The sequence below is a fragment of the Seriola aureovittata genome, chromosome 21 (genome assembly GCF_021018895.1).
Source record: "Seriola aureovittata isolate HTS-2021-v1 ecotype China chromosome 21, ASM2101889v1, whole genome shotgun sequence".
Classification (NCBI taxonomy): domain Eukaryota; kingdom Metazoa; phylum Chordata; class Actinopteri; order Carangiformes; family Carangidae; genus Seriola; species Seriola aureovittata.
Window position 1 is genome coordinate 21,620,200 of NC_079384.1, and position 12,588 is coordinate 21,632,787.

A 12,588-nucleotide genomic window follows, 5' to 3' on the forward strand; every position below is an offset into this window, starting at 1 on the left:
AGAACAGCACTGCCCCCTGTTGGAGAGGATTCCCTCTGCTGTTAGGCCATGAACTCATGCTCCTGTATTGCTGGTTGTAGTTACTGCAGGTGGATATGGACAGTAGTAGCAGTCGTTGTGGTCTGAGCTTGTTTGCAGGTACGTGTGGAACTCTGTGTGGACCATTGTCCTGGATGTCACTTGTTTGTGGATCTGCTTTGAGCCTCAGGCGGGGAGGAGCAGCAGGAAGCTGCCTGCTGTCCACACACACAATTTATGACACCTCATTTTACTTTGAAGAGCAGCTTCTGATTGTACACACTGACTGCTGCAACAAGTCTGTCTCACACACACACACGCGCGCACGTGGACACACACACACACACACACACACACACACACACACACACACACACACACACACACACACACACACACACATACACACACACACACATACACACTCACACACACACACACAAATACACACACAAGGCTGGATAAAATCAATGTCTCACTGGTCACACACACAGTTTTGTCATGAAACTATATAAAATACTTGTGTGAAATATATTCAACTTCAAATATGATGATATGAAATACATTAAAATAACTGTCCAATAAAAAATGCATTATAGAGTCTAATCTTTGAAAGCAATTGAATGTGTGTGTGTAAGTGTGTGTGGGTGTGTGGGTGGGCGGAGTTACATTACAGCTGACCTATAGCTGAACCCTGAAGACACTTCGTTCACACACACACACACACACACACACACACACACACACACACACACCACACACACACACACACACACACACCTGAGTTGTGGTTTGAAAACAAGCAGTCAGCAAATAATGAATCCTGTTAAAAGGCCATTAACACTGAGAGAGACAGAGAGGTCAAGAATGACAGAGAGGTATGGAAGAAAGAAAGAAAGAAAGAAAAAAAGAAAGAAAAAAACAAAAAAAACAGGATGAGTGGGGAACAGAAAGAAAGAAAAACAAAAAAGAGGAGGAATAAGAGAAAGAGAGGAGGGAGAGTGACCTTTGTCTGAACTCACTGGTGAACTTCTGCCTCAGTGTACTCCAGATAACCTGCCTCTTTTACACACACACACACACACACACACACACACACACACACACACACACACACACACACACACACACACACACGCACACACACACACACACACACACACCCACAGTGCCAGGACGCACAGCACAGTTTCAGCTTATATAATGGAGAGCAGAATAATATGTGTGTTTCCAGTTCAGCTTTGGAAGTATGAATGGGAGCTGATCCCAGCATTAGTCATGTCAGCACTGGCTCCTCTCTCTCTCTCTCTCTCTCTCTCTCACACACACACACACACATTCTCACACACAAGCCGACAGCAGCACTAATGTGACCACCACGTTACAGCAGAGAAAACATGAAAAACAGAGTATCCATTCTGCTAAATAATGTAATTTTACCTAAAAGAAAAATATCACACTACTGTTTTTTAGGATTACTTAGGATTACAACAACACACTGATGAACTTAACACAAACACTGCTGTTTTTACAACTTTGTATATCTTTTTAATTTTGTCATACAGGCTTCTCACAACAGAAAAATAAAAAATATTCAGAAACAGCTGATTTTACAGAACAGTAGTAACCATGTAGAGACTGAGGTTGGGCTGGACTCTCTGCTCAGCCTGCCTCAGTGTCAGGCCATGATTTTTGACATAGTCCACCAAAGTGGCCCTATTGTCATCTGAAATATGTGTCTGTCGATCACCAGGTCTTCTTTTTTCTGGCCCTCATTCTCCACCTCCTTTCTGTCTTCCTCTTCCTCTCACTTTCACTGCTTCCATGTTTGCAAAGTTCTCACAGAAGCTCACCTGAGCTCCACCTGTAGCGCTAAGGCTAGGACTGTGTGGCTTTTGTTGAGTTCCAGATCAGAGTGGTTGTCAAAAGAAATCCATCTAACCATCAACTGTCCATAGTTGTTTCAGTATAGGATCCACTTGGATTTGGGGCACCCTTTATGGTGGGACAGCAGATCCTGCAGCAGATGTGTTGTGATGTCTCAGCTGTGATGACACCTTGCCTAATGACCTTTGACCCCTGTGGGAATTTTGGCTCCAAGACCTGAAAAATCTGGCTGGTGTGAGGATCAAGAGATGCTACATTCTATCAAACTTTGAGGCCCAGCACTGTGGGTTCCACCCTTTCTCCAATGCCAGCATGTCAGGGTATGGAGAGGGCTCGTACCTCTGAGCACTCAGTGAATCAAGTCCACTGCTCTTTAGTCAGGGGAAGGTCAAGAGTCAAGAGTATCCGCACTATGGTCACAGCCATACCAGGATTCGAGATGTCTACATCAGTGACACTCTCAAGAAAGAACTGGAAGAACACTGCCTATGAGAATACTTCTGGACTGATTCTAAGGCTGTACTTGGATACATCAGTAATGAAGCAGAAGATTTCATGTGTTCATGTGTGCAAACCACACTGAATGCATCAAGCAAAGAGTGTGCGCAGTTGAGGTACATGGCTTCTGAAGAGAATCCAGCAGATTATGCCTTAAGAGGTCAACAAGTAACTTCTAACTGGTTCCCAGGACAAGAAATGTGTCATTGTTCATATGGGTGGCTGACTATCGTTTAACTGTGTCCATACTGATATGTAGGCAGAACATGAACACAGACGCACAGCTCTGAAAGTTAGTCTCCGATTGAACTGTAAACGTCTTCAGACTAAGGATTTCTGGAAGTTTGAGGACTGCGATACAAAACCTGACAGTGAACCTGAGCTGAATGAATGAGAATGAAGAGAACATTCATAGACGCCCACAACAGCTCTGTCATACCAATGTGATTATCTGTTCAGTCATATTATTGTTATTTTTGCTTCTCTGTAACAGTCTTAAGAAGCCCATTGACTTTCTGGAAGTCTCAGTGTTTATCTGATGATTACATGAACAGTTGGTAACTCCTAGCGGTACGATTTAGCCCAGTAACACCTACTGAACTAATAACCTGTGAAAAACTGGCTTAAGAGATTAATGTAATGCACTGACTTGATCTTGGCTGAAGTGAATTTGAGCAGAGCTGACATGAGAGAGGTGAAAAAGTGAAGAATTAATATTTAAACTTCAAACTTTAATACCCAGAAATCCTGTAAGACAAAGTTAGAGGAGCTGGCATGAACATGGTCACTGTGTGTTGTTTCACTGAAGAGACCAAATAGGAAAAAGATTTTGCACTGGTAAGTTCACTGACATCAGGATGGTACCTTTTGTGAATTCTACCAAAAAACATTCAGGGCGCAGTTTGAATGTTAAGGTAAACATCATAAAAGTGAACCTCATTCTGCCTAACTTTGCTATTCTTAGACAAAAACAAAAGCAACGAGACAAATATTTTGATGACCTTGGGAACAAATTCACCTCCAACGTCCAACTGCAGACCTACTGAGTAAAGAATTAGCATTAGCATACATGCTGCACCTCCTCCTCAGCCCTCCTCAAGCTTTCCAGGGGATACAGTACCTCTTCAACAAGAGCAGCTAGACTCACAGATCAGGTCTGAACCAGTTGCCAGGGCTATAAAGTTTGAATACTGAGATAAAAAAAGACTGTGGTGTCCTCTAAATGTGGATCAAGTTTGAACTGGCTGTTAAACACGGCGTCGGTCACTAAAAGAACTAATAAATGCTTCACCTGGAAAGTCCAACTTTAATTTGTTAATATTTGATTTGATCTTTTCTTTTTTCTTCTCCTTTACTTAAGCGAGGTGTCATATTACAGAGCTTAGAGGAGGAACACTGGCACCGGAAACACAACTAACATGGAGTAACAGCACCATCCAGTGGTGATGATCCCACAATGCAAGTTACATTAAATAAGATCACATTTTTTTCAAGTCTGCCTTAGAACAATAATCAGATGCCCAAAAGGACAATGAAATAGTTTTTGCTTGCTTCATTAAGACATCCTTTCCTGACAACTAAGTTAAATAATAGGGACAAATCCACAATCCATCCTCTGCACGGAGACATATTCAAACGTTACCAACAAGATAATATGAGGCTTCAGCAGCCTGTTAAAAGAAGTTGGTATCTTCCAAAGTTGCAGCCTCTTTATCATGAAATTCCCTCTTTGTGTTTCCCTGCACAATGTTTCCTTGATCACCTACAGAGGAGGAATCCTAACAAAGAGGGAAGTTTGGACTAAAAGCACTAACTTTAAAAATTTGACTCCATCATTGTACTGGAGCCTCATATTACTTTACTTTCCACAATAATTTTAAAGACCGAACAGTTGTGTAGGTATTTACATTTTATGTGTGTGTGCTGATGCAAACGTGTGTCAGTCAATGACCATGACAGAAAGATCAGAGACAATCTTTTTATTGCTCAATTGACATGAATTCCTTTGACTTTTGTGATGCACAAAACATATTTATATTTATATATATATATATATAGATATAGATATAGATATAGAATATATATAGTATGTGTGTGTTTCTTTTTCATTTGAAACAAGGAGAAGTACTCTAATAAAAGGTATCAAAGTTGACCAGGAAATATATTTGAGGATTTCAATGAAGTGAATTGTGTCCGTGCTGTCAGATGTTTCATGATTGCATCCATGTTCCAAAAAGGTTCCTTCTTTGTTAATTGTCATTTTTCAGTCTGTAATCTAATGTACCAAATGAAACAGAATTTGTAAACTTATGGTAAGAGCCATTTATTAACTCTCTCCACAGTCCAGGAGAGTGAACGCTCCCTGAGCCTCAGCATCAAAAACACAACACCAAACGTTTGATAAATCCATTTTAATGGAAAATGTAAAACCCTTTTGAACTTCAATGTACAAAGCATGTAACACTTGCACTTTAAAATTTGAAATTGAAGCAAGCCATGTTTTAAAAAAATACCTCAGTGAAAGTATATATTTACACATTACAGTTAAGTTTTTCATTATTTTATCTTTTAACTTCAAAGGTTCACCATAGTAAATCTTAACAAAACAAAAAACAAGACAATTATTTTCTTAAATAAATTACATCTTTTTTGTAAATGTCTCCATTTTACAGAGAATACTTTTTCATAAAATGCTGTGTGTATAAGCCATTTTGTTTTTTCTTTACATAATACAACTTTACAGTCTTTACAATAGTTTGGCAGTTCATTTTCAAAAATTGTATTTATGGCATGAGGACTGTAGAGCATCAACATTTCCCAAAGTTACAGGCATTAGCTGGTTGGCGTGTGTGTGTGTGTGTGTGTGTGTGTGTGTGTGTGTGTGTGTGTGTGTGTGTATGTGTATATGTGTGTGTGTGTGTGTATGTGTATATGTGTGTTCTGTGCGCGTGTGTGCATGTGTGTGTGTGTCCTCCATCACAGTAGAGCCGTATCACAACTGAAAACCACATAGCAAAAGAAAAAAAAAAGAAACTGTACAAGTCACATTTACATGAATGCTTTTTTGTCTCAATAACACCGCATTATGACAGAGCTATAAAATAAATACATCTTCACAGAGGAAATAAAACAAGGTTCGTATGAAAAAGAAAATTAAGAACAAACAGCAACAGACAGACAGAACTAGAAAAAAAAGGACGAGAACAGACAAATTACAGAAGGAACAACACAAGGGAGCAGCAGACTGCTGACTGAAACATCTGAGATCTCTGTTTTGCATTTTTCCCCCTCAAATCCTTTTTTTTCTTTTTTTAAGCATCAGAGATGACAGTTTTGATCCTGATGCTGCTTGCTGCTGGTGATGCTGTCGTGATCAGCGAAATCTTTTGTCCAAGACGTTATGTGGGCTGCTGCTACAGACAGGGATTAAACCTCCTGGCCTTTATAATCCACAGCAGATTACAGTGAGAGAGCAGCAGGGGGCTCAGTGTGTCTCTAAGTCTCCATCATCACTGCTGCTGCCATCAGACCTGTGCACTGCTGCTTACAGGACAGTCTGAGTCTCCATGGAAACTGGATCTGAGAGGATGCACCATCAGTCACACTGAAGAGTTCAGTTGTGTTTCAGTGGAGGTTTGTAGTGGCTTCAGTAAGGCTCCTCTGTGTCCTTGCTGTGTTCTGAGTCTATGAAACACTGAGGTGGCAGGGGAGGTTTGATCCCTGTCGGTCCAGAGACCGTCTGGTCTTGTGTTTGTCTCCTCTTGGCACTGAAGGTTTGGGGTGATGATGGAGGTGGGCGTGCCTCTCACTGGCCAACTGGATGTGTGATGCAGGCAGAGCTCACACCGTGAGGTCCCCTAGGTCACATGACCAGCTATGATCCAACCACCTCTTGCGGCCATATTACACAATCCTCCGTGTGAAGTGGAGGGTGTAGTAAGGGGAGGTGCTGATGGGAGTTGTGTCCCTCTCTGGAAGGTGTGGATGAGGTGGTGTCATGAGTTCTCCTCCTCATCGTCCTCCTCAGAGCTGCTCCTCTTCAGGGAGCTCACTGCCTCCTTCACACAGTGGTACAGGATGTTCTTTACCTGAGGAGGAAGAGGATGGAGAGGTTTGACACTGATGTCACTTGTTCTTGTAGTTTATGTATGTACAATATCTGAAGTGACTAAGAGCTATGCATCGGATTAGAATTTAAAGGTTCACAATGCTTCCAGTCAGTCCAATCATCAGGTGAAAACAAATGTGCATTTACACACAAAGCAACCGATGTATGATTTCCTACTTTGCAAGGTGTACTATAAGTTTTTTTTTCCATATGGAAATGTTTAACTGTTGCATTAAACAGCAGCTTCAAAAACAAGCTCTTACTCTTCAATTCTGACAGACTGACAGTTAACTGTCTACGTTCGACAGTTAATTGAGGGAATAAGTAGTACACATGGAGAGAGATAGAGAGAGAGAGAGAGAGAGAGAGAGAGAGAGAGAGAGAATGCTAATTAGATTCACTGTTTACGCTCTGACCTGCAGAGCGACATCAGAAGAGGAGCTGCAGAGTAGTTCAACATACAGACAGGTGATGGGACAAGTTTCCCAGGCTCTACTGCAGGGAAGAACATCATCAAGATATTCCCTCATTTGTTGTTTTGAAATGGGCGGTGGAGAGTGCTGTTTTTTAACAAAATCTCCCAACATTTCACCATTCTAGGCATCTTTCTAGGACTTGAGTGCACTTATGCCAAATGAGTGATGATGAGACATGCACAGTACACACCTGTCTTTATGCACAAAGTACACAGTGCATAGAAAATAACCCTTAGACATAAAGTCCAGGAGAGTTTGGACTTCACCTGATCTCTCAGGTGAAGTGATGTAGCATCTACACAGAGGTCAGTATGATTTGTGAGGAGGACCTGTTCTGAGATGTGACCAGTGCTTGTCTATATTGTTTAATGTAGTGGGCTGGACTTAAGCTGCAGCTACAGTGAGAAATCTTAATGGATTCACTGCACAAACATTATTTCATGCAACTCTAGTAATTATAGCTACGATGATACAGGAGCTGGCTGAGCACAATATCTAGTGTTGACACAGCTAAAATCAACATGATTTTCTATTAGTGCTATCCTACAGCAATGATCAGCTGCTCGTTGTCTTATTGAGTAGACCAAAACAGAGCCGATCTCTACTTCTTCCTACCCAGCAGTCCGTCTGTGTGAACATTGTAGAGACAGACAGAGGATGGTGACTCACATCTCATTTACAACCCTCTCTATGGGAGTATGAGTGTGTGTGGAGTGTACACACAGCAGACACACTCAATGTCTAAAACATATTACTGATGATGACTCACTCAGCCATTCTGTGTGTCCTTATTTTACACTGACACACACACACACACACACACGCACACACACACACACACACACACACAGGCTGTGACTGAGACAGGACGAAGGAGAGAGGCTGACAGTGAAAGAAATAAGCTGCACAGCTAATTTCACTCACTGAGCACTTTAATAGGAACACTCTTCCTGATGGGCAGCATTAGTATGGCATTCCTAATAAAGTGCTTGGTGAGTGTAGCCTGCTGCACTGCACACTAATAATGTTAATATGATGTAATGCTGATTGACAGGAAACTGAGCTCAGGTGTATCACCTGTAGTTTATCCTCATAGTTGACCTCCTCTTTACTGGGCCGGAGCTCCTGGGTCAGATGGAAGGAGTTGGCCACATGCTCCGGGGACACAAAGTCATTGATGACCTGAACACAGCTGTGGAGGTTCTGGACCTGAAAGACAGGAAGGAGAGAAGGTGTGGTGGCGCTATGAAGACTCTGACTGACCCGGAAAAACACATAACAACACAGAAACAAAGAATCGGGTCATGACTTGACACAGACTGATCATCAACATAACGGAAAACAAGTCTCAACTAGCATCTGAAAGAATCTAGAGAAGATATAAAAACATAAATAACAGGTTTCACTTTAGAATGGAAATAAAAATATTAACATTATGAAAATGTAAAAGAAATCTGAAATATATTCAGTTTGAACCCACTGAAATTAGGATTTATATGATCTGACAGCTGATGGTGCAAACTTTGCTTTGTATTTACATTAACTAAGTCGAATGTTCAGATGCAAGGAAAGGATCATCAAGTATTCACCCTATCAAACATAGGGATTAGGTAACTGTGGTGTTATCCTATATGTTTCATACTGTCAACAAATCCCATTAAAAGACCAAAACCAACAACTGCCCAATCTGTCAGTGGATCTCACTTCTACTGCTGACAGTAAAAGAAATATAGAATATTATCAGACTTATTTAAATGACACATGAAAAACATGAACACAGTGTGCACTTGTTGCAGGGTGTCAGGTGAAGAGCTGTCTCTAGCATTCATGTTGATATAAAACAAAAATAGACATCCAGTGTGTGTGTGGATACTGTGTTTACCTGGTGCATAGCCCCTGCTGGTATAAGGACAGAGTCTCCCAGGAATTGAACTACAGTCCAGCCCTGAACTCCGTGCTCATCTAGCAGCCGCTGACGCTGCTTCCTGCTCAGATACCAGCCCTGCTCTCTGATTGGGTCCTGGTCCAGCGACACTTCCAATCCCTGCTCCTTGCAGAGCTGAGGTGGTCGGTGGGTGAGGGTTGGGGGGGGGTGGGGGAATGTTTCGTCAATACTTGATACTGAAGTTCACAACATTTTCATTTAAAGCTGGAGTAGTTGGTGAATGTATTTAATCAGAGTGCTGACCTTGTGCAGGAACTCTCGGACTTTGTCCATGTCCCTGTTGAGGTAGATGTGCCACAGCGCCCCCGGTGTCTCACTGGAGTCTTTGAGCCTCCTCCGGACTCCCTCATCTAGATCCTCCTCCTCCAGACGCTTCAACACTCCTACACACACAAACACACACACTCATGTTTCTAAGGCCGCATTTCATCATAATTTTCATTTTTTAATAATGGATTGATTATTAAATAATCCTTCTTTATTTAGTGTTTTGATCTATTCTGTTTATAATAAGGTACAACAAAAGCAAACCATATAATCACTAACAATGTTTTACTGAAGAAATGACTTCACTGTTTGCACAATATTCATGCAAAAAATTATATTCGTGAAGAAGAAACAGTGAAGCAGCTGCTTTAGGCGATCAAGCTATTACTTATTGTGTTTTTTTGAAAAGAATGTAATGATAAAACAATTTAAATATCTACAATGTTCTTAAATGTTTTGGAATGAAATGATCTTTAAAAAAAAAAAAAAGAAGTTTAAAAACTCCTTTCAGTTTTTTCCTCATATAAAGGCTTGTCACTGTGATATGAATTTTCAAGAACTTTTATGTTCCAGCTGGACCAGTTTTCTGACCAGACCAGACTGTATACTTGTTTACTATCTCAGTGTGATTGCACACTAAATGATTATATTCATGGCAAGTCGAGAGAGAGGGTGAATCAACAAGTCCCCCCTCCCAAATCAAACAAAAATGAAAAATTGAGCTTCCTACATGTTTCCCCTGCTTTCAGTTCAGTCCTGAATATTTCATCGTTGCCACTGAAATAAAAAGTGATCTGAGAACACATTGGTTGACCTCCGTATTGCTTTGGGGTCAGATGTGGGTCACCCACATTTTACAGTGTGCCGTGAGAGGGAACTGCTGTCCTAAAGTATCAGATTAAAGCGCTGTATATTAAACTGACAAGAATAAAACAAATAATAATTAGAAATAAAAATATTCAGAAAAAGACTCTCTACTCTATACTTTTTGTCACTGTTACACACCCATGCACATCTAAAACAGCAGATTACAGTGTGATAGTCAAGACAACTCTTTGAAGAAAAGTATTTGGATATTTACAAGGACAGCAAATGTGTGTCTGGGAGGGAGGGAGGAGGATACAGCTGTCACTCTTTCATAACTGCGAATGTGTGTTTACTTCACAAGATCCAGCAGTACCGGTACCAGGGAGTAGTGTTTATCCTTCCCACCCTGTACCTCAGTCCACTCTTTCTTGAAGCTGATCATTTAGCTGACTTCAGTCTTACCAGTTTTGGACAGGACTCCGTTGCCTTTGGCTACTCCAACATAAACCAGCACAGACACGACATCTGACACTTCCACATGAAGGTTGGCAGTCCCAAAGTCCTGGTCCTGAGACGCAGCTACACCTAGAGGACAGACAACTGATTCATAAGAAAGAGGCCAGAGGGGGATTCTATCCACATCAAACATTTTACATGGAAACGATTCAGATTCATTAGGCTATGAGGCTATGAGGCTCTCAAATCTTTTATTTCCTGTCTGCAGATTCACGTACAAACGATTAAGGTGAAACGATGAACATTGCTAAGTAAAGTTAAATCATTGCTGCTGTTAATTTCTCTCTTACCGTAGGCACAGCAGAGTCTCGGCCCCAGATCTGGCCTGACAAAGAAAGATGGCAGGTGGGACGCCAGGTTGAGGTTCCCCTCTGGATCAGAGTACTCTGGCAGGGGCAGGTTCTTCATCAAGTCATCGTATCTGCAAAAAACATCTCATTTAGATGGGCTAGAAATCACTCTTACATTGTTTGTAACTTCTTTAGATTTTTGCTCATGAAATACATTTGGACTGTTATTTGCATTTTTAATGTAAAGCTGGAGCCTCAACAGCACAGGGTCTGGCTGGAAGAGTGAACACGAGGTACCGTCACTGATAGTGTCTGTTCACCTTGAGGGCATGAGGGCCATGAACTCCTCTCCAGACGGCCAGTCCTTCAGTCTGTAGACCATAGGTTCTCCATCCTTGGACTTGGGCCGCTCTGCAGGTATGAAGATTTAAGTCAGACTGAATCAATAATAGCTCATCAATGACAGTGCTGTTTCAGTGGCTGGTTGAAAGCAGTTATCTAATCAATGACGCCAGAAGAATAAGACTCACTGGTGATGTCTTCAAATCCATCCCAGAACTCCTTGATGCCGGAGTTGGACACCACCTGGTCTTTACAGTTGAGAAGGTCTCCTTGATGGTCTGCAAACTCCTGGTTGAAGGAGTCCGCCTTCCACAGACTGGCGTTCAGTCGCTTGTGGATCCCTGACACCAGAACAGGCTAAACAAACACATATGGCTGTTATAATCTATAATGTATCTACTGATAACAATTAGTACAGCTCTGTTGCTATGACTACTGCTGCTAGTGCCGGTAAGACTGATGTGTACCTGTCCTTGTTTCCAGCAGTCTCTGAATAGCTTCCAGTTGTTCTGGTTGCGGTGATCTTTGAGCCACAGTAACCGTCTGTTGTTTAACCAGCAGTGGGGAATGTCTGGGTACTGACTGGTTGATTCCTCTGGCACAGCTGCAGTAACAGGCACTGACTTCTTCCTGTCTGGTTTGGTATCCTCATTAACGGCGTTGTTGTTGCTGTTGTTAGCGCCTGGAGGGACCGGCTCTTGCTTGATTGACAGCTTGGTGGTGATGCTCTGGCGGCTGGCGGGGATTTTATTCTCAACTACTGAAGCAATGATATCATCGAGGATATTGGGCATGGTCCGCCCACCCTTTCCAGTCTTTAGAGAAAAGAGGAAAATAAATATTTCAATATTTTTAACCAGATTTCTTTCTCTTCTTTCTTTCTTTCTTTCTTTCTATCTATCTATCTATCTATCTATCTATCTATCTATCTATCTATCTATCTATCTATCTATCTATCTATCTATCTATCTATCTATCTATCTATCTATCTCTATCCTCCTGCAACCAAACAGCACTTGACCGCTCATATTGGCTGTCCATGGGGAGTTTTGTTCACTTCTATATTTATATATTAAACATATTTGCACTCATCACGCAGCATGCCTCCCCTGGGCAGTGAAGCAGATTTCCAAACCAATGCGTCTAATCATTGGTTACATCATTAATGTGTCTGTGTACCTGTGAAGCAGTAGAGTAGACTGGTGCAAAGGCGATTCCTGCATCAGTAGAGCCCAGCTTCAGCTTCCCTGCGGTGGTGGTGAGCAGATCTCTGAGTGTGGAGCCCTGTTCTGTACTGTTAGCTACCACTGAGGTGGTTTTACACTGCTGCAACACCACCAGGCTTTCTCCCTCCTTGTCTTCCTTCAGTGATTTACCCAGCAACACTGACTCCTTGTTTTCTGTGAGAGAGGACGAGGCAGGGGGAAATAGAGG

At 41.7% G+C, this 12,588-nt stretch overlaps 1 protein-coding gene across 3 annotated transcripts in view; it reads right to left on the bottom strand.

Annotated features, from left to right (window-relative positions):
* Positions 1-4,367: 4,367 nt before the first annotated feature.
* The window catches only part of jmjd1cb (jumonji domain containing 1Cb), a 123,139-nt gene continuing 114,918 nt past the window's right edge, over positions 4,368-12,588 (bottom strand). For all 3 annotated transcript variants that reach the window (XM_056365519.1, XM_056365518.1, XM_056365520.1), the window contains 10 exons: positions 12,334-12,554; positions 11,622-11,969; positions 11,343-11,511; positions 11,133-11,223; positions 10,813-10,943; positions 10,469-10,591; positions 9,176-9,315; positions 8,870-9,046; positions 8,065-8,196; positions 4,368-6,491 (listed from right to left, as the gene is read on the bottom strand). In XM_056365519.1, the coding sequence (XP_056221494.1) occupies positions 6,399-6,491; positions 8,065-8,196; positions 8,870-9,046; positions 9,176-9,315; positions 10,469-10,591; positions 10,813-10,943; positions 11,133-11,223; positions 11,343-11,511; positions 11,622-11,969; positions 12,334-12,554 (1,625 nt within the window). In that variant the 3' untranslated portion in view covers positions 4,368-6,398. The remainder of the gene's footprint in view (positions 6,492-8,064; positions 8,197-8,869; positions 9,047-9,175; positions 9,316-10,468; positions 10,592-10,812; positions 10,944-11,132; positions 11,224-11,342; positions 11,512-11,621; positions 11,970-12,333; positions 12,555-12,588) is intronic.